The sequence below is a fragment of the Elephas maximus genome, chromosome 5, assembly GCF_024166365.1.
Source record: "Elephas maximus indicus isolate mEleMax1 chromosome 5, mEleMax1 primary haplotype, whole genome shotgun sequence".
In the NCBI taxonomy this organism is placed as follows: domain Eukaryota; kingdom Metazoa; phylum Chordata; class Mammalia; order Proboscidea; family Elephantidae; genus Elephas; species Elephas maximus.
Genome location: NC_064823.1, coordinates 98,267,494 through 98,290,841, shown reverse-complemented (window position 1 = coordinate 98,290,841; position 23,348 = coordinate 98,267,494). Strand labels below are relative to the sequence as shown.

The 23,348-nt window shown below is 33.6% G+C and overlaps 1 protein-coding gene across 12 annotated transcripts in view; it reads left to right on the top strand.

The window, feature by feature from the left end:
• ADGRL3 (adhesion G protein-coupled receptor L3) overlaps window positions 1–23,348 on the top strand; it is a 945,099-nt gene that overhangs the window by 895,555 nt on the left and 26,196 nt on the right. For all 12 annotated transcript variants that reach the window (XM_049886210.1, XM_049886209.1, XM_049886208.1 and 9 more), the window contains 3 exons: window positions 1,409–1,577; window positions 9,331–9,456; window positions 17,554–17,650. In XM_049886210.1, the coding sequence (XP_049742167.1) occupies window positions 1,409–1,577; window positions 9,331–9,456; window positions 17,554–17,650 (392 nt within the window). The remainder of the gene's footprint in view (window positions 1–1,408; window positions 1,578–9,330; window positions 9,457–17,553; window positions 17,651–23,348) is intronic.

The window sequence follows — 23,348 nt, the reverse complement described above, 5'->3', positions numbered from 1 at the left end:
TAAACTTAACATGTTAAATTAGTGGATATTTACATCATAAACATAGTATCATACCTAATGATTGTGAGAGAAAACATATTAAACATTTGAGATAAATTTTAATAAGACTTTACTAATTGGCTATTTTGGGACTATATCTTTCTTTAGATGTAGGTTTCTCTGAAAACCATGTTGAACTTAGTTTTAGATTATGGCAAACAATTATTTTTTTCCTTTATTTTGCAAAGTTTCAATTCCCATGAATATTTTTTTCTTAGAAAATGTAAGTGGAGGATAATAGTCTTCTAAAAATAAATATTAGTTCCTTCCTGATCAGAGAAGGAGGTCTGGGAAAGAAAAGATGGATTAACGAGGGTATAGAAATCTAGAATGGTTTGTTCACGTTCTCCCATCTACTTAGAGAGGAGATGAGAAAGAATTCACTTTCAATTATTGGATTCCCATCTATCGGAAGAATCCATTTTATGTTATAGTAAATAAATAACACATATCCGAAAATATATGGACTTTTGTCACCTGTTTATCACTATTGTGAATATCAGCTTGAAGGAAACTAAGAGAATGGAATGAGAGTGAGAATTTGTCTTCCATTCTAGACTACCTATTCATACCACTCCATCGCCATTCTCAGCTTCATTTTCTCTTTTGAGTTTAACTTCAAAAAGACATGAAAGTGACCTAAACCTATAAGCCTCTTTTTAGCAGAGCTTCCAAGTGCCTGATTTCCAAAATCTAGTTTTTTAAAGTAACCTATAAGATAGCAATTCAAATGCTGAAAGAAAGTAGATAAGTCTGTAGAGTAGATTTTTTTATTTTACCATTCACTGTACCTCACAGTTGCTCTATATAACTGTAGAATAAAACAAACAGAACTTCTAAAATTCATACGTGTGCTCCAAATACTGGTTCCATCTAATATTAGATATGTTTTTGTGAGTAAGCATTAAAAATCTTATGGAAAAATAGGAAATTTGGAAAAATGGGGTAAAAATACATCAGATCAAGCCCAAAGGTAGATAGTCCAATCAAACAAATATTGTTATACCAATGACACCAGTGGAGACTAACATAGCTTTATAGACTTTTTTCCTTGCCATTCACCATAATTACATCTCAATATCATATGCATATGTGCTTATGTGCTGTAAATACAGGAATAATATATGGTACACATTTGCTTTAGTTTACGTGGATTTCTGTGTCCATAACATTTCCATTCACATGTATCTCCTCAAGCTTGAAAATGTGTAGTCCCCATTAAATTCTTAAAGTACTTACACCACCTGTCTTACATTTTCTGTCAATAGAACTTACTGCAACATTTTTTCCAGTGTCGATATTGTTGATATGGTTGTGTTGATTAAAGACCAATTATCGGAAAACTCTTAATTTTCTCTTCTCTCTGCAGGTCATGGGTTATAGGTGCAATAGCTCTTCTCTGCCTGTTAGGATTGACCTGGGCCTTTGGACTCATGTATATTAATGAAAGCACAGTCATCATGGCGTATCTCTTCACCATTTTCAATTCTCTACAGGGAATGTTTATATTCATTTTCCATTGTGTCCTACAGAAGAAGGTAAGCTAGAGTTTTCTAATGAAGAATAAATGGCGTATGGCTCATGATAACAAGGCAACCATAACATATTCTAATTCATTATGCTTGATATGTTTGTTTCTAAGAAATAAGTATATTATTTCATTGATTATTTCTAATAATAATAAAGGAAAAACACACAAAATAGCAGCAAAATCATTGATGAGAGGATTTAACAGCAAAAAACAAATGCAAAATATGTTATGATTTAGACAACACACAACAATTATTTTCTTGTAGACTTGACCTTATAAAGTCTTTAAAGTTTTCATCTCAGACACATGGAATTATACATTAAGTTGTAGATCTTTTCTGAGATATTACGGAGGCGTGGGATATATATGTCAGGGCATAGGAGTATTTATATGTATATAATTTTTTTATAATAATAGTAAAGGAAAAACAGACACAAATCAAAGATTGATTTTCCACTTTTATACTTTCTAACCCTGTTTAAAATCTGTTATTTCTAGCTTTGATCACATAGATCACAGAGCCAGTGGCCTGGGTTCAAATCCCAGTTCCAGCACTTAAGACCTTAAGTGACTTTGGTTAAGTTCATTAACTAACTTGTCCATGCCCCAGTTTTCTCATGTATAATGTGGGGGTGGTAGAAAGCGTTAATACCTACCTCATGGTTGTTGTGAGAATTATATGAATTAACAAATGTTACATTCTAAGAAAAATAACTGGAATACAGTAAGGGTTTATAAAAGTTAGCTGTTAATTTCATCCTTCATTGACCACCACATGAAACTAGCTTTTATTTCTGTTGATATCTTATTATATCTATTTAATTTTATTCTCTTAAATCCATGAATTTTGACAAAAGCCTGGGTTCAGCCTCTGTTCTTTTCACTTGTACATTCTTCAAAAACATACACTTGAAATATGCTAGAGGCAAAGTTCCTTTTCCAGAATTTCAATATCCCACCGTGTGGGTCTGTGATACAAACCATAAAATTATCTTGTAACCTTCTCAGGTATATGTAGTATGGTACATTTTAATTGTCTTTATGTTTCCCATAGTGAACAGCTTTCTATGTAGTGAGCATACAATAAATAATCTCTGTATTTAAAGACAGTAGCCCTGGTAAATCAGTGGTTAAGCCCTTGGCTGCTAACCAAAAGGTGAGCAATTTGAACCCACCAGCCACTCTGCAGAAGAAAGATGTGGCAGTCTACTTCTATAAAAATTTACAGCCTTGGAACCCCTATGGGGTGGTTCTCCTCTCTCTTTTATGGTCAGTGTGAGTCAGAATCAATTGGTTTGATTTGGTTAAATTTAAAGACTGAGCTCGTCCCATGAGGAAAAGAATAAAGATGAGGTCTTAACTGAAGAATGCTTCATATTGAAAGTAAGGAAATATGTTGTTAAATAGGCATAATCAAACAAATTGTATAAAGCTTTGACTATGAAGCTGAGGTTTTTTTTTGTTGTTGTTGTCACAATAAAATGATGCTTTTAAAAGGATTCTTTAGGCTGATAAAATCATGAATTGCAAAACAGGTATAGGTTGCTAAATTATGAGATATTAAAAGAGATGATTCTGAAAATAAAGTGGCAAAATGTGAAAAAAAAAATTCTAAGAGAATCATCAAAACCTATAATTTTTTTTTTTCTCATAAAAATCAAAGAAAATTAAGGGTAAAGAATCTCTAGGATTTCTAATTTGAGAGAGTAGTGGGGCCTGAAACAGAAGGATGTCCATTTGTCAAGATAAGTCGTATTTTATTCGGTTTCAATTTTAGGTGGTGGTAGGTATCTTTAAATGTGTTGACATGATCACAAATACAGGCAGGAGCAGAAACGATGCATCGGCCCTGTAAATGTAGATTACAGAAAAGAGGTTGTATTAGAATGAATGGGTTCTCATCTAATGGATTAGAATTAACCTTAGAAAAGATGTTATATTAGAATGCATGAATATCCTTGAATACTTATCACATCCATTACCACCTGTCTGCTACAAACAGAAAATCCCCCAAACTGTGGTGGCTTAACCCAATAAATATTTATTTTTTTATTCATGATCCAAATGATGAGGGTGCCCCATGAAGGGACCCAGGGTGGTGGAACCTCAACCAACTTCAAAAAAATCACCTTGAGTGCTGACATCCAGAAGGCAGTCTGGCAAAGGAAGATTTTGTGTAAATGGTCTAAAAGTGGCTCAGACCTCTTCCATACACATTCTACCAGCTAGGACTCACTCAGTAGTACTACTTCAGTGTTATGGGAGATCGGGAAACACAGTGTAGCTTTTTTACACAAGAAGAAGGATTGGATGTGGCAAACAGCTACCATTCTGTCACATTCGATGAGTTTAAAGAATAGAAGACATGTAAAAGTTGAATAAGAATAGAGATAAAAGACAGTATGAGAGGAGAAGAATAAGAATCAAGATGAATTAAAGGCGATAGAAAATGTCAAGAAGTAGACAGTAGCCAGCATTGTAAAGCACTTCAGAGAAGTCAGGGAAACTAAGCACTTGGGGAAAAGCATCTATCTAGGATTGGATAAAAGACAGCCATAACTGATCTTGAAGAGAAATATACATAGGAAGATGGGAATATAATCAGGAAAAAATAACATTTGTCCATGAGAAGAAGGGACCATTGGGCCATCATAATCTATCATAAAATCTTGAACTATAGTCTATCAGATTATCTGTCATCTTTATATATTATCTGGAAATTTGGACTAACATAATTTTAAAATTTTAAAGTAAAGAAAGACATTTTCTACAGATGTGAAAACATTTTTTGAGCTTTATACATTAATTATTGTGGTCATGAGTATATTTTATTAGCTGATACCTATTATAGTTTTCCTAAATATTATTTTTATTTTTCTTGCCTTATAAATGCACATCACTGGATTTTTTTTTTTTTTTTTTTTTATGTTTGAGCTCCAGGTAGAGATTTTGAACCTCAGGACACCAAAACAAGTCTAGAGGTTTTAGCCTCTTTAATATATTTAACATGAGTTAGATTTTAAAATATATTTATATATCTTGAAGCTCAATTTTTTGATTCATTAGAACTGAGTTCAGCAAGCTATAGGTCATGGCCACATTTGGCCAGTGGCCTTTTGTTTGGCCAGTCAGCAAGCCAAGGATGGTTGTTACATTTTTAAATGTTTGCATTTAAAATTTAAAATAAGTATGTACATGATATCCTTGGTTTTGCTTCTTGGCGTGGAAAGCCTAAAATATTTACTTTCTGGCTATTTATGAAAAAGTTTGCTAACCCTGATTTAGAAGCTTACTTTTATAATTTACAACAACAAAAATATGCATATCATCCTTTTATCTATTCTATGTTTTGAATTCTTAAAATTTTGGTTACATTTTTATTTAGTGTCCAGAGCATGGCCCAACATCAGAGAATATAGAAAACATGGGCCCAAAAAAAAAAAAAGCAAACAGGTACTTTTCTTTGAAATTTCAAAAATAGCTTTAGGAATTTTTTTTTCCTTTTTTTTTTTAGGCCATCTAATTGAATTCCATAATATGCCCACACTAATCACCTTGAGGAGCCCTGGTGGGGTAGTGGTTAAAAGCTCAACTGCTAACCAAAAGGTCAGCAGTTTGAATCCACCAGCCACTCCTTGCAAACCCTACAGGGCAGTTCTACCCTGTCCCATAGGGTCACTGTGAGTTGGAATCAACTTGATGGCAATGGGTGGGTTTTTTAATCACCACGAGTTGGAATTGACTCGAGGGCAGTCACCACCACAAACAACATGCAAGCTCTTATTGTTTGATTAAAGAAATATAAAGTATTCTGTTTTTGAGTTTTTTGTACTTTACAGGGTTATTTACTGGCTGAGATTTCAATGCTTTTCTGAGTGTGTATTAATAGTTTCCATGATTGTCACCAATTTTTCCAGTAGTGACATTGAAATGGTCACTTTTGCTTTTGTCATAGAGCCAATTACTCGATATACTCTCAGAGGGTTTTATATTGTTTTATTTCTGAGTCTCTGAAAGAAATATTACATGGGTAAATAAATTGACAACTAAATATATTCCCTTTCCTATCTTCTATATTCTAGAAAAACATCAGGGTGAAATAATAAGATATCCTTATCTAATTAGGGGTCATTAAGATGGAGTATCATGTAAAATAGAAGATTAAAATATGCAAAAGATAGAGCAATCAAATAACTGTTTCATTGTGATCTTAAGAAAAATGTTTCATGGACACAGTCCATGTTATTTTGGTTTCTTTTTAAAACACATGCTTACCATTTCAAATCAAATCACAGCACAATAAAGTCAGTATAATGATTCAGTAAGTAATGTAGCTAATGTAGCACTTGGCATCAGCAGATAGCTTGATATGCTGGTTGTTTCTGTAATCACTGAGGAACATTTAGCCTTCCTTTGAAAATGCAAATAGCCCATGATGAATTCCTGAGGCTTTTACATCCCTGCCTTTGTGACAGGGTAGGGAGTGGTTCTTCACTCCTTCCCTTCTCCTCTCTTTTATTCTTTCTCTCTGTACCTCTCTCTATCTCTCTCCTAAAGTATTTGTTTAGATTTAAATCACTTCATTGAAAAAAAAAAAAACACTTTCTTCCTCAAAGACAAATACCACTTGCCAAGTATGTTAGGGAAAACAAGGTGGGGGGAAGGCTATGATCAAAGTTTTGATGCTTAGAGATGCTTTGTAAATTCAGTACAAATTACTTAAGCTGCAATTTTCAGTGCTTATCTTTGAGTAGAGATTATTTTAAGCCTTCTCAGATGCTGTTTAAAACATTTGGCATTATTCTTTCCAGATAGAGAGAAAAAGATCATTAATATTATTATTAATGTAGTTTTTTTTTTTTTAATCTATTAAAAAAAATAAAAATATTTATTCTTTTTTCCTCTATCTTGGCTCAGAGCAGAAAAGACCCTACAGGTTAGCACATCTTACTATCTTCCTTCTCTGGTTTGCTCACACTGTACACGGCACCTAGAATGCTTTTCTCTCTCATCCCCTATTCTTTAAACATCACCGTTTAAACTAATTCCAACTTTTTTTATGAAGATTTGCCCAGGTGCCCTCTTCTCAGATAAGCCTTTTTTTGGTTCCTCTACTATGAGTTGGAAACCCTGGTGGCACAGTGATTAAGAGCTCAGCTGCTAACCAAAAGGCCAGCAGTTTGAATCTACCAGGTTCTCCTATTAAACCCCATGGGGCAGTTCTGCTCTGTCCTATAGGGTTGCTATGAGTCAGAATTGACTCGCCAGCAACAGGTTTTTGGAACTATGAGTCGGAATCAACTCAACAACCGTGGGTTAGGTTTTTCTTTGGTTTTACCTCCAGTAAGCATTTCCCATCCATCATCTAAACCTGTCTCTATTGCTGTTCTTACCATGTAATAAGAATTTAATAAATATGAGCAGTTCTAACAAATATGAGTATATTCTATCTCTGATTATGTTATATCTTTCACAGAAGGAACTTTATAATATTAAGTTGGAAATAATAATTTTAATGTATCATTCAGATTCTTTTTTTGCTCTTGATTCTAAATAGCATTTCACAAAAAAGCATGATTACAGCATTGTTTTAAATGAAATTACATTGGACTATTATATTACCATAAATTTTGAAAGTTATGAATTCACGTAAAATAGTATATAGAAAGAGCTAAAGATAATGTATATATAGTAGTATATAAGAATGTAAATTTGTAAACATATAACCAATATGATATGCCATAACATGGTCATAGTTGATGAAGGCAGAGTTGTAGAATGAATTTGTTCTTCTTATTGGTAGTGGAAGTAAGATTTAGGTGAGGCACTGTCTCATTTTTTTAATATCTTGTTTGAATAAATAAATAATAATAACAAACATGGTAAAATTTTCTTATAAAGATCAAGAGGCAGTTGTTAGAACAGAACAAGGGCGTACTGCGTGGTTTAAAGTCAGGAAAGGTGTGCGTCAAGGTTGGGTCCTTTCTCCATACTTATTCACTCTGTATGCTGAGCAAATAACCGGAGAAGCTGGACTATATGAAGAAGAATGGGCATCAGGATTGGAGGAAGACTTATCAACAACCTGTATTAGGCAGGTAACACAATCTTGCTTGCTGAAAGTAAAGAGGACTTGAAGCACCTACTGATGAAGATCAAAGACCACAGCCTTCAGTGTGGATTACACCTCAACATAAAGAAAACAAAAATCTTCACAACTGGACCACTAAGCAACATCATCATAAACAGAGAAAAGCTTCAGTTTGTCAAGGATTTTATTTTACTTGGATCCACAATCAACACCCATGGAAGCAGCAGTCAAAAAATCAAAAGACGCACTGCACTGGGCAAATCTGCTGCAAGACCTCTTTAAAGTGTTGAAAAGTAAAGATGTCACCTTGAAGACTAAAGTGCACCTTACTCAAGCCATGGTGTTTTCAATTGCCTCATATGCATGTGAAAGCTGGACAATGAATAAGGAAGATCATAGAAGAGTTGATGTCTTTGAATTGTGTTGGCAAAGAGTGTGGAATATACCATGGACTGTCAAAAGAACAAACAAATCTGTCTTGGAGGAAGTACAATCAGAATGCTCCTTAGAAGCAAGGATGATAAGACTATGTTTCACAAATTTGAGCATGTTGTCAGGAGAGATCAGTCCCTGGAGAAAGACATCATGCTTCGTAGAGCAGAAGGTCAATGAAAAATAGGAAGACCCTCAACAAAATGAACTGACACAGTGGCAGCAACAATGGGCTTAAGCATAACAACGATTGTGAGGATGGCACAGGACCGAGCAGTATTTCTTTCTGTTGTACATAGGGTCGCTATGAGTTGGAACTGACTCGATGGCACCTAAAAGAACAACAATATCAATTTTTGATATATTTACCTACTTGAAAACATCAATTAATACATCTTTATCTAATTTTTCCCTGTAATTTTACACTACAACCAGGATTAAAACTTTAATCAACAATCCATAAAGACTATCAATCATATTTCTCTGTGATTATCGAATAGAAATATTTTGAGGAATTTAATTACAAGTTATTTTGAACTTTATATTCTAAAGTTACAAATTTTACCTCTTTTAAGAGAAATTGACTTCAAACACAGACATATGGATTTAAAGGAAATGCTTAGCCCAATATATTCTCTTTTTTTTTCTTTTTTTAAATATTCTTTCCTTCTCTTTTTCTTTCTGTCCCTCGCTCCCTCTTCACTTCCTCTTCCTTTCTTCCTTCCTCCCTCATCTCCTCCCTCCCTCCCTCCCTCCCTTTCTTCCTTCCTCACTTTTTCTCCTTCCTTCCCTCCCTCCATCCCTTCCATTTACTTTCTGTCCCTTCTTTCCCTCTCTCTCTCTTCAACTTCCTCACTAGACTTCTGCTAAAGAATAATAGCTAGAATCCTCTTGCAGCAATAGGCTACTTTATATCAAACTTATGCAGCTAAATAGTGTCTTAAAATATCTTAAGGCTTTGTTCTTTGAACTAAGAAACACTACCATCATATTGTGATTGGAGGTGTGTGTGCATATGTGTGTTTTAAAGATGCCACTCACACAAAATTTCTGGTTTGCTGATATGAATATGATTATTTTATATTGTAAAATATATGCTGAACAAACTTTCTTGTATCTGTAGGGAAAGGAAATGATTATAATAGTTATCTAAAAATAAAACTCACATACATTTTATACCTTGCTTTCTAGCTGTAATGAATTACTTGCTAACAAAAGTTACTATTTAATTGGCTAGGTACGAAAAGAATACGGGAAATGCCTGCGAACACATTGCTGTAGTGGCAAAAGTACAGAGAGTTCCATTGGCTCAGGGAAAACATCTGGTTCTCGAACTCCTGGACGCTATTCCACAGGCTCACAGGTAAATAATATTTGTTAACTGAAATGCAGTATCACCTACAATCAGTTATGTGTTGTCCTTTCTTCCTCAGTACTATTTCCTGTTTCAGGTGTTTAACACATGAAGTGTGTTGTTTTGTTGTTTTGCCATGTATAAAATAGGAATGATTATAAAGAAATAGAAGAAATTATAATTGGAATACAATCATGAAATTGTATAGTCAGTTTAAAAGAAAGGCAAACAAAAAGCGTATATTTTGTATCAGCCCGATACTTCAGAATCCTAATATTCCTCAGCCTTATATGTATTAGTTCAGGGCTAAATTTCAATAATAACTAATGATTTCAGATCATTTTAGGCAGTTAAGTATAGAATAAGAAAGGAATTTGCTACTTAACTGAAAAGTCTAAGAAAGTAATACTTTATATGTGTTTCTTGAATTTATTACTCCTTTTGTCCAGTGTAATAATTCTCTATTATATACTGAAAAAAAAGTTACTTATAAAATAATATGTTTAGCAAAAATAATTCATACCATAAACTCTGGTGTTGTAGTGGTTAAGAGCTATGGCTGCTAACTAAGAGGCCCCAGTTTGAATCCACCAGGCGCTCCTTGGAAACTCTATGGGGCAGTTCTACTCCGTCCTATAGGGTCGCTATAAGTTGGAATCAGCAGCAGGTTTGGTTTGGTTTTGGTGCCCTGATAACTTGAGAAGCAGGTCAGAACAATGAAGAATAATATGAAAGTGTCATTGACTAGCTCGTGTGAGTGCTACTCCCCTATGAGTCCAACGCCCAGTGTAGCTGCATCATCCGTTCGTTGTCTGCCATTTACTCAGGCCACAGTGTCATACAACTGCAGGATGCTAAAATGAACAAGTGGAATCAAAGGTATAGCATTATGCAGGTAATAAGTGAGTTTGGGTTTAAGACTAGCACACTTTCATATTTTTAAAATTTCATGGTTCAGTAGGAAAAACAATCATATTTTAATATTATCAACTGAGTTTTTCTGAAGGCTTGAATTTAAATTGATACTCAACTAAAGTTATATATGAGGAACTTAGTTTTTCTTAAATCTTTAAACTCAACCGATGAATGTAATTATTGTTTCATAAGTGTACTAATTTTATGTAAAATATGAAAGATCAATTCATTTCTTCTTTGGTTACTATTCAATTTGCTTTTAAACTTAATAGATTAAATTTCCCTGAACAATTTCATTTGTATGCTTGGAAATTAAATTCCTGTGAACCTTTTAAATGTCATTTACAAATTTAATATATTTGATCCATCCAAACACATCAGCTGCTTGCCTAGACAGACATGTAAACCTAAACAGCCCTTGAACAACTCTTGTAAATTAGAGAGAGTGAACAGTGTTCTCATAAACTGTTTTTTCAAACTGAATTAAGCTCTCTCTTACCTTACAAATAAAATCACGTATCTAGTATCAACTACAATTTTAAAAATGAACATAACTCTCAAACCTATCAGATCATCTTAAAGATTAAATAACAAGCAAAAATTGTCATAATAATCATGCAATTTATTCCTAAATATCACACACAATCATTAATATTCTGAGTTTGACTTATTTCATTATTTCTATACCTTACTGGCAGTCCTGGTGGTGTAATGGTTAAGAGCCTTGCTGCTAACCAAAAGGTCAGCAGTTTAAATCCACCAGCCGCTCCTTAGAAACCTTATGGGGCAGTTCTACTCTGTCCTATGGAGCCTGTATGAGTCGGAATCAACTCGTCCCATCGGCAATGAATTTTTTTTTTTTTAATACCTTAACAAGATTGCAAAGTTTCAAAGAGGAACAAATGAAACAACACAGGTGGGCTTAGGTTTCTAAGGTTTCTGAGTTTGGGACTACTAAATTTGCCAATCAGAAATTGGAAGTCTTACATAAGAGTGGGGGGCAAATCTGGATGATGTTTCCAGCTTGAACCTCTTTCTATAATCCATGCCTTTATTTTCGATCTGACTGCCCCTTAGTGCCTCCCACCTTTGTAATAACCTTTCCACAACTTCAGTTTGAAAGTGCTGATTCTGTATGTCACCCAGCCTGATTAGATGCTACCTGTTTTTCATACTAACTGGGTCATCAATCACCATATCCTGTGGTCACTTGATATGTCTTTAATGACATAATAATAATTGAGAATTTCATTTATTAAGCTAAAATAGAGTTGTGCCATGTTTATTTAGCAATATCTCTAACCTATTCAATAAGGCAGGGCAGGTTAATAAAATAATCTTAAATTGGTGGGCAGACTGATTTAGGTTTTAATTCTGGCCTTTTAAATTTAGCAATTGTGACACAGAACAAGTTACTTAGTCTCATTGAGGCTCTGTATTCATTTAAATAGTGGTAAAAACTCACCATCGAGTCAATTCCGACTCATAGCGACACTATAGGACAGAGTAGAACTGTTCCATTGAGTTTACAAGGAGCAGCTGGTAGATTCGAACTACCAACCTTTTGGCTAGCAGCCAAGCTCTTAGCCTTAATAGTGGTAACCTTAAATAAAAAAAAAAAGTGGCAGTAATATCAATTTCTTAGCTTGTTGTGAATATTGAGCCAGTATACACATAACATAGAAAAAATTATGTGTCTGATAAACAGTAGCTGCAACCATTTATTAGCATCATTATGACAGAGTATAATTATTTCAGATCTACATTTTAAAGCTGTATACTTCTTTTATAGTTGTAATGTCAAAATTCCATTCTCTTAAAAAAAACTCACTTTTTTTATACATAATGTAATACTTATTCCGATTGACAATACAAGCCTTCATAAAGTGATAGTTATTAAGTATAGTCCATTTTTTTGTTAAAAAATAATAATAAATTTATTTTATAACCTATGTTAAAATTACTATTTTCATCTTCCCTAAACAAAACCTAAAATACTCACCAATGTTTCGGTACAACTTTGGGAGTATGGATGCATTTTTCAAAAGTAAAAAATATACTTTTTAAAGTATCAATCCATGTATTTTTTACTTCTTAGTTTAGAAATATTGAATGTCTCTGCTGTAATGCCAAGCACTGGAAATAAAATAATTTAAAAAACAGAAAAGTTTTCCTGTCATTTGGAGCTTTCATTCCAGTAATGGGAGATAGAAAATTTATGAACAAACACAAATAAAATGTCAGATTGTAAAAACTGGTAGTAGAGAGCCAAATATGATGATGTCAGACAGTGTATCCAGGCAGTTACTTGAATTGAGTAATGGGGAAAGACCATCTCCTAAAACCCAGACCCACTGCCGTCAAGTCAATTCCAACTCATAACGATCCTGTAGGACAGAGTAGATCTGCCCTGTAGGGTTTCCAAGGAGCAGCTGGTGGATTCAAACTACCAGCCTTTTGGTTAGCTGCCAAGCTCTTAACCATGGCACCACCGGGGCTCCAAGACCATCTTAGGAGGTGATATTTTTATTGCAATCTGAATGATAGGAAGGAAGTTCAGGGGTAGAGAATTTCAAGCAGAAAAGATAGCTAATACTATAGGGGAGAGCTTGGCAAATTCAGAAATAGAAAGAATGTCACTGACTAGAATGGGTGAGTGAATGAGAGATGAAATCGAAGAAGGAGGGAAGAGACAGATCCAAAGTATTTGTAAGAGTATGCAGATTTTGATTTTTTTGGAAAGCCAGTGGTGTGATTTACAAAAGGAAGTGAGAGTATATTGTTCACATTTAATAAGGTCATCTGGCAGCTGTGTAGATATTGGAGGGGCAAGAATGGCAAAACTAAAAAAGTGACACTCTTTCTACTCGCCAAACCCTCCGCAACACATACTTCTTGGAGCTAATCAGTCAACAAGTTAGTAATGCACACACTCACACAAGTATATCCATGGAGATGTATATAGGATTCTTTTTTTTTTTTTTTTTTACAAAAACTATGGACTGAAGGGTTGTCCTTCTTAATTTGACCTTCCTTTAGTTCTTCTGTCACTCATTTTACATTTATCATATTGACATTTTACACATATTTACATTTGGATTATGTAATATTTGACACATAAAAATAATGTATGTGCCATATATAAATACTGTGAAGCATAATATTAAAATGAATACTTGTGAACCCAATATTCCTGAAACCTGTTTCTAATCAATAGTTATGCCTCCCTACTAGGGAAAGCCTCATAATTTTTTTTAATATTATTTGAGTTTTTGGTGAAAGTTTACATAGCAAGTTAGGTTCCCATTTGACAATTTCCACACAAATTGTTCAATGACATTACCAAAAATAAAATTCATTGCATCAAGTCAATTCCAACCTAGCGACCCTATTGACAGAGTAGAACTGTCTCATTTTTATATTTATCGCAATGTCAGCATTCTCTTTAATTGTGTTCTTTTTGTTCCATTTCCAGTACTCTAGTTTCTCTGCCCCCTTATCTTGTCATTTTTGCTTTTGAGTAATTGTTGACCTTTTGGTCTCACACAGATTTTTTTTTTTTAAGTAGAGCACCAACCTTATGGGTAATATCTTTTAATCTGTGTGCCACTTTACTGTTTCACAAAAAGATAATCTCAGGGGATAAAAGCCTCCTGAATTTTGTTCTGTCATTCCTGTGACTTATCCTAATAGTTTTTTCCCCAAAGCAATGCATTGTATAGTATTCCTTTTTTAAAAAGATTTTCTTTTAAATGGTATATTATCGTATATAGCTTTCTGTAACTTGCTTTTTTTTTTTTAACCCTATATTCTATTTCTAAGAATTATCCTGGTTCATTCCATAAACATTTAAGTGTTAGCTCTGTGATACATACTATATACCTTTTTTCTCTGCCTGCAATATTGTTCCCTTTCTGCTTTTCCTATTCAACTATCATTTAATACAGTGTAATGAGTTGTTACCTTTCTAGACTCAGGAGTCAGATGTTGTTATTGCTGTTGTTAGGTACCATCGAGCCATTTCCGACTCATAGCAACCCTGTGTACAACAGAATGAAACACTGCTTCGTCCTCTGCTATCCTCATAATCATTGTTATGCTTGAGCCCATTGTTGCAGCCACTGTGTCAGTCCATCTCCATGAAGGTCTTCTTCTTTTTTGCTGACCTTCTACTTTACCAAGCATGATGTCCTTCTCCAGGGACTGATACCTCCTGATAACATGTCCAAAGTATGTGACAGTACATCTCACCATCCTTGCCTCTAAGGAGAACTCTGGTTGTACTTCTTCCAAGACAGAATTGTTCTTTCTTTTTCCAGTCCATGGTTTAGTCAATATTTTTCACCAACACCATAATTCACAAGCATCAATCCTTAGGTCTTTCTTATTCACAGGAGTCAGATGGCTGGGTTCAAATACTGACTCTGCCACTTAATAGGTCTGTGACCTTCAACATGTTATTTTGCATCTGTGGCTCTGTTTTCTAATGAATAAAGAACTATTTATTCCATGGGGTTCTTGTGAGGTTTCAATAACTGTTACATTTTCTATGTGCCAGGCACTATTTTAGGTATGTGTTATATATCAATGGACAAAAATCCTATTTTTTTAGACCCTGATGTTTAATGCTGGAGACAGATGTTAAAAATAAATATAGGAAATAAGTATGTTTTATAATATATGATATGATGGAGGATCTGAATGATTACCGAGGGAAAAAGCAGGATAAAGAGAGCAGAGATTATGAGTTGGTTGGGTGGAGTGGAATACACTTCCAAATAAGGTGGTCATGTTAGGCCTCTTTAAAAAAAAACCTCTTTAAGGAGGTAAAATTTGGACACAGACTTAAAAGAGATGAAGTAGCCAGCCATACCTTTATCTCTGAGGAAAGAACGCTCCAGGCAGAGGAAATATCCAGTGTCAATTTTTAAGGCAGATACTGCCTAGCATGTTAAGGAACAGCAAGGGACCAGTGTGACTAGAACAGACTGAAGGGGAGATTAGGAGTAGATGAGGTCATAGAGATAATAGGGAACAACTCATATAAATGTCACCTAACAATAATAGTAACTCCATCAGCTCTCAGTTAAGATGACACTTCTTCAGTACAGTCTTCCTAGAATCCATAAGCTGAGATGTGTCCCCTTACTGTACACTTTCATAGGACTCTGAGGTTTTATTTTATCGTTTTGTCTCATTGCAGTTTTTTAAAACTGTTTTTTTCATTATGTAGTATAATGCATATTCACAAAAATGTACTGAACATGTAAGTGTAAGGCACAGTGAATTATTACCACTCCAGGTCACATTTTAGAATATTTGTAGCACTCCAAAAACCATTTGATCCCCTCTCAATCGCTAATTCCCTCTTCCCCAAATACAACCACTATCTAAACTTTAAACAGTTTATTAATTTTGCATGTGTGTGATACTTGTTCACATGAAATCATCCAGTACACATTCCTTAAGTTTGGTTTCTTTCTCTCAACATCTAAGTTGCTACAGGAGGCTAGGCTGCTTTTGCATTTTTACTGCTGTGAATTATCCTGTAATTTCCATTCTACTATTAATAGTCATTTGGGTTAGTCACAGTTTTTAGCTATAATAATTAGTGATTCTGTTAAATTTTAATGCACATTGTTATCATTTTCATTTGTGATAATTTGATTAATCTGCCCCTTACTAGCCTAGGAGCTCCATGAAGGCAAAGATCTTTTGTGTTTCTCTTTTCTGCTTATATCTCCTACGTTGGTATTTGGCATGCAATAGAGGGTAATTAATATTTTTTAATTAATTAATTAACTCATAAAAAAAAAAAAATGTGAGAGACTTGTTCCTGGCATGCCAGTTTGGAGTTTTGAAATATTTTTCACTTAAAAACATTTCTCAAGTGCTCAGGTTCTATAAGCCTGCACCAGTTTTTTTATTGTGTGTTTATTAACTTTGGGGTGTGCATATATGTATGTGTGTGGCTTACCTAGGGCAAATGTGATATATAACAATATTTCTGAAGGGTGAACATGTTCCAAGAATCATAAAACCAATTGTCTAATATTCTAAGATTAGGTACTCCTACTATACAGGAAGTTTGAACATACCTGCGGCATAACCCATTTGTGAGTGTGGTGTCACCATTGTTGTTATAAGCTGTAGAGTCAGTCCTGACTCATGGCAACCATGTAGGACAGAGTAGAACTGCTCCATAGGGTTTCTAAAGAGCAGCTGGTGGATTGGAACTGCTGACCTTTTGGTTAGCACCCATATCTCTTAACCACTGTGCCACCATGGCTTTGGTGTCACCATTAGTAATAATAATAGTTCTAGTAACTATTTCATGCTTGAAAAAGCTTCTGAAAATATTTTGTTTCTTCCTCACAAGATTGTTAATACTTTTTAAATCCATAACTCAATAAAATAATAAAACAGAATAAAGCAGAAAAATATTGCCCAAATAATGGAAACTATTACACTGCTTTCTTGAATTACATGACATTTGAATTTGTATCTGAGAATACAAAAAATGATGTAAGGATTTTCGCTTCCCTATAAAACTTCCTATTGTGCAAGAAGGAATAGGAGTGAATTGACTTCTTTTATCTCCTTCAAAAGAAAGAAAAAGTCAGTATAGTAAAGAATCTCCAAAATTACATTGGTCTTCTGACAAAATTTACAGAAAATGTAAGCTCAATAGTATTTTAGTACTATTCTTTGCTCTTCTCTTACAATACTATCTCATTTTTGCAAGATTTTGAATTCTTAAGCTTAATCTTTTGTTAATAAAACTAACAGTTTAATACATATTCAAATAATGCTACCCTCATAAAATTACAATAAAAATAATTTGTTTTATCTTGAAAACTAAAATTATTAAATTGTAATTTTACAGAGTACAGTTCCTTTATATCTTCAACATATTTAAATTGGTATATTACTTTACATTTATTCCTTTTTCATAGTTGTAATTATCTTTGATATAGGCATTTTAGGAATACATTTAATGAGAACCAATTATTATCATTAATTTAGTTTTTGATGTTCTTATTGTATGGTCGTATAGTCATGTAGAAGTTGTTTATTTGCCAGATGCCAGAATATAAATTTTCCCACATAACAATGGCAGAAAGAAAAAGAATTTTTTGAGTGAAAATCCACTGCTTGGTGAGTTAATTTCCTTTCTTTTTCCCCACCCAGAGCCGAATTCGTAGAATGTGGAATGACACGGTCCGAAAGCAGTCAGAGTCTTCCTTTATTACTGGAGATATAAACAGTTCGGCATCACTCAACAGAGGTAATTAGAAATGATTTTTCATATTTATTCTTTGGTGATTACTTTAAGAAGTTCTTAAATGCATTGGTTTATTTTCAACTTCTGGACCTTGTCCCATGTGATAGGAATATTGCAAGGGTATAAAAAAAACCTGGTTGAGTGTAGCAGCAGTGTGTTCCATTATTCATAAGCCCCCCCTTTTTTTTTTAATCCTAAATTTTCAGAAAAATCTTTTTCTGCCACTGCTATAAACTGGTAAGATGTCAGGCCTCATTGGAAGCAGTGGAAATGGGCAATTATGTGGCTATATAGGCTGCTAAGCATCATAGAATTCCACATTGTTCCAGGTATAAAGCAATTTCATAGTCTTTGTGGAAGTAAAAATATACTATCTAATACATACTAAAGGCAAACGGGGTGCTTGGGAAAAAATCACATCTAATCTTAATATATAAAATATGTATCCAGATAATACTGGATATTTAAAGATCCAGGAGGAAAAAATACTTTATGAATATCATGAGTTTTGCTTTTGTACTTCTGGTTAAAATTCTCCTAAGGTATCATTTTGATTTCTGAATTCATTAAGTTCCCTCAATCTACAGTTTATTTGTGGTTGATTTTTTGTTTTCTTTCTGATTCTTTTCTCAATGTGTGTGTGTGGTTAGAATGAATTCGACTGCAGTAAAAATGACTAGAAGCAATGTATATAGAGAGCAAGAGGACACTACATTCAGTGTTGGGAAACATTTAGAATGGAGTTTTATCTTGGCAGGTGGTGTTGTATGCATTCATTCCAACCACTCTCTCCTAAGAGATATTTCTGATGCATATTTTGAATGATTACTTTTATGATTAACATTGTTATTTTCCTCACCCCAAAGTAGAGTGTATTAGTTTGTTTTCAACCTGTTTCTGTCAGCATTTTGTTGCATCCAATGCTGTTTAGAAGCAAATAGCAAGTGTAACAATTATGGCTTAGGAGTAAGAAAGATTCAGATGCCGGTTCACTTAGTTACTTTTACTCAAGTAAGTTACTCAAGCAAGTAAGTCTTATTTATACAGAATCTAGAACAAATAGTGTTCAACTTGAATTTGATACAGGGATCCATATTTAATATAATCTTTCATAAATTTCATATGTTATTTGTGGCAATGATGTAGTAACTCTAGCTTAGTGGTAATTTTAATTTACGTCCATCACTTTTGCTTAAGTAAGAACAATAAGTAGAAATATTTCTTTAAATATGAAGAAAATACATTATTTTGATTGAAGTAAAACAATTACGTTCTTGTGTATTATTTGTTTCATTATTAGTTTTTGTTTTATTTGCTAGAGTATATTCACTTAGTTTCTTTGATTTTGCTGTTTAATTTATAAAATTTTATTTAAATATGAGTACTATAACTTTTTGATATTACTGCACTTTCCAAATCACAGAGGATGAACTACAAATGCCCCCAAAGCCTATGAACAAATTTGCTTTTGTAGTGACTGATTTTCTTTATTCATACTCTTTAGAGTATGTTCCTAGAAAGAAAAATATGCTTAAAAGGATGTATTGTTGGAAATATCTTGCATCTGTGATCATGGGAGTCATAGAGTAGTTGTTGTTTAAGCAAAGAAGGAAATAATATATTTGAAATGATACACTTTATTTGACTATTGTGAGTATGGATGAAATATATAAAATTCATACTATTTTGATCTACCATTGTCTTCTACTATTTGATCTACTATTATTTTGATCTACTAGTAAATTCTTACTATTTTGGCCTACTATTATGATCTAAATTTGTATGAAGGTAGTTAGGTGTGTGACTTTAATAAAAATGGCTTTGAATGGATAATTTTTTATGACTAACTTTAAGGGTAATTTCATTATATAACTTCACTGTGCCCTTTTTTAGCTCCTTCTCTAGACTTTCATCAACTTGAAATATAGTGGTATGCATGACTGGATCATTTTGAAATATATTTAAAGGAAATATTTTGTATTCATTGGTCATATGTTTAAGTCTGTTTATTAAAACCTCTAGTTTAATTGAAGTAAGGGTATAAAAATTCTTGTGACATCTTACGTAACTTTAACATTGACTTTGGGAAGGAGGTTAAATTGAACTTATAATTTGAAGTATGCCCAGGCAGTGATCTTTTTCATCAGGATATACATCCATCCTTTTACTTAGTAACTTTAATGGTGATAGCAACACAGTGATCTTCTTGATTTCCCATGTTAATTTCCTAGCCACCAAATCAGCATTTCCTAGTTTTATTCTCATCTCATTATTTTTTATCTTAGGTGAGTGGAGTGCTTTAAATTTTTATTTCTTCATTTTATATCTCTGAAGATAGTCTTTAACCTCCTTCTTTAATCTTGTCTTATTTCCCAGGGTCCTATCTTCCCTGCATTCAGGCGTGTGTATCATATTTAGGTAGGTGACATCCAAGATTCACCTTTCCAGATAAACCTTTCAGTCACCTCAGCAACATAATTATTCACCTCTGTTTATTCAAAAGATTACATTTTCTATTATTAAAATAAAGACTTAAACACGGCATCTTTACATCTTCATATATTCTAACTTGCCATTCATTCTTAAGTTTCTTACCGCTAGCAATATAATTTTTTTTTTTCATATCTAAGTCCATTTTGCTTTCTTTCTAAATTAGAAAAATTAAATCCCCCATTTTTATCTTTGAAATACTTTTGGTCCTTAAAAGCTATAAGCAGTTGTCAAAAAATTTTTCCTATTTCTACTTTAGGTTTTCTTTCTTATTCATCTCATAGCCCAATTCATCAAAAGAGTATTATTTTAAAATTCTGTATGTCTTTTCACCTTCTTCCTAAACAACAATCCATCATTATCATCTTTGGGATCCATTAAGAATAAAATATCCACCATGCAGTGCAGAACTACTTCTCAATGGTTTTATTTTTTTAAACCATCTCTAATATTCTTTTCTTAGACCAACTAGTTGCACCGTATGTATCAGAATACCTTTCTAGATTTCCCAGTGTGATATCCTGATTACTATTGGGATATAATTCCTTGGAATCATGTGAAGCCTCAGAAGATCTGTTGATAATTTTCAAATCATGTAATAATTCTTGTAGATTCTTCTTGGAATTTTGTTATTTTGTCACCTCATCTCTTTTAAATCGTCCTTTACTTTTGTAGGTTAAATATATTTATAAAAATGTTTCCTAAAGTGTTCCCTACACATTTAAAAATATTTTTCCCCAGTGACTTGTTTGATATATGCTATTCCCTCAAACAAACCTGGAATTCCTAAAGGCCAATATCCCAACACTTTCAAGTTAACTTTACCGATGCCATTCTATAAGGAACTTTAGGGGAGCCCTAAGGACATGAGAAAGTTTAAGAGAAATTTAACTCTCATCTAAACCCAAGTTTTTACAAACTCAGAGGGACCCAAGAAAGTTTATTCATTAACCCATTTACGTATTGTCTATTTTGCACCTTCCTTGAAGGTTTTTTTTTTTAAGGTTTAGTCAATCTTCAATCCTAGAGCTCCCCCCAGGCCTATGAGAAATCTAAACCATATCTCTAGGAGCTCCAACTTTCTGGTAGTGGTAGAAGTGACTGTTCCAAGAACACTCTTTCCCACCAATTTCTCCAATCGTTTTTTTTTTTTTATAATTTCTGCTGGCCAAACCTCATCCTGAACAATTAGGATTCACAGTACATTGAGAACTTGGATTTGATTCAAAAATGAAGTATATGCTGAGAAATATCTCTGATAAAAAATATAGTTCACTTATTTGTTAAATATTTTCACTCTTTTTGTAGATCTATATAGAAATTGGGACCTTTTCTGAAATTAGCTTTTATTAGGCTTTTCTCATCAAAAATAATATAATTTCATTTCTCAATTTGTTTTTATTTAATTAATTAGACTGAAATCAGAAATTTCAGTTTAAAATCAAGTTTAGCTGGGTAGCTGCTACCAATATGGTATCTTTGTGTGAATTACAAAAAGGTGCCCCACTCCCTCCCCCAGGTGTGGGGTTATTGCAAAAATGAGCCCTCTCTGAATGGCAGACTTAGAAAAAAATAATTTCTTCTTCTGGAACAATGACTTGGCTAGCACTGTGGGTTTTTACTTCCCCCTAACCTCCTATCCTCCATCTCGTCAACCTCCCACACAATTAATTATGGTTTAAAATTTTTATACATGGAGATCTCACTGCTGAGATTATATTTATTTAAGCTAGATTTAGGGGTCATAAGGCAGAAGACTGATCTGTAGATCTGCTGTACTCATTTATAATGCTAATGGATTCTTTTTTAATCTGAATAAGCATTCTCAGTAAGTTTCTTACTATAATGGTCTGTGGGAATACATTTCCTTTCATAGATTTTTAAGGGCAAATTTTCCCACTCAGTTAGTGACACGGCAGGAGACCTCACCTGTTAGGAGGATTGTGATACAAAGGAGAAAGGTGCCACCATCGGATAGACATTTTCAAGTAGTTGACTTTCTGTTTGAAGTGTCCTGTAGTGGTTTTGAGAATGGTCACTAGAAACTAACTGCCTGAATTTTAATCCTGTGGCCTTTGGCAAATTGCTTAACCTCTCAGTGTCAATACAATAGGAGTATAAGGAGCACCTACCTCAGAAAGTCCTTGTGGAAAGTAGATGAGTTAATATATGCTAACTGCTTGTTAAAAGTGTCTAGAACATAATAAGTACTATCATTTTTATTTTATTTAGATGTCCTCTTATATTTTCTAAAAAAAAAAAAAATGGTCCTTTCCAGTGCTCTCAAGTAATCAGATATTAAAATTTATCATTCACTACCCAACGTAGTTTCTTTTTTTTTTTTTTTCCCTCCCCTAACCCAGAGAGATGGTAGAAATAGGGTGGTTAGTTGAAGGCCAAGAGAAAGAAATAAGAATTTACCTAAAATGGCACCACCCTTGAGACTAACAAGAAGAAATACACTAATAAAACTGAGTTCTCTCTTCTAAATTAGAAATTCAGTGCAAATTACATCTGCCTACTTGTACTTTCCTCTTTGATTTGTAGCCATATTTTAGCAATAAACAGATAAAGGGTAATATATTTCTTCTTCCTACCTAGGATAATGATACAAGAAAAAACTGCCTTCTCTATTCTTCCATGCTCTGTCCTACCCTTCAGAAATCTTACAGAAATCTTAGATAACACTAGTTCAATTCAGACAGCCCTGAGAAAGAACCAGTGAGGCAGCAGAGCTGGGCTGTGCCTCACTCAGATCCATTTGTAACCCCTGTCTTTTTAGAGTCTCTATTGTCTTCCCCAAGAGCTTGGTCACTGAGGCAGAAGAAATGTCGCAATAAATCACCTGCCACCTCATTAATATTCAGACTTCTAAATATATTTTGTTTTTATGTTTTTAAAGAAAAATGCAAATAAAAAAATGTGTTGGTTGACTGCGATTAATGACTTATATAAATTAAAGCCACTAGGGTGAAACACTCATACTCCTTCCCTGAGCTTTATTAATGTCAGCAAATATAATTTGGCTTATATGCATAAAATATACCATATAGCCCAAAAGCCTTGCTGTTCTGAAGGATTATAAAATCATTGGTTGTAAATATTAACCGGCTCCTAATATAATCTGATGTATATTTGTGAGGTTTGCAAAAACAGTGAACAGTGTACCCTGGAGTTTTTACATAGGTAACAAATGAAAGTAGCTTGTATA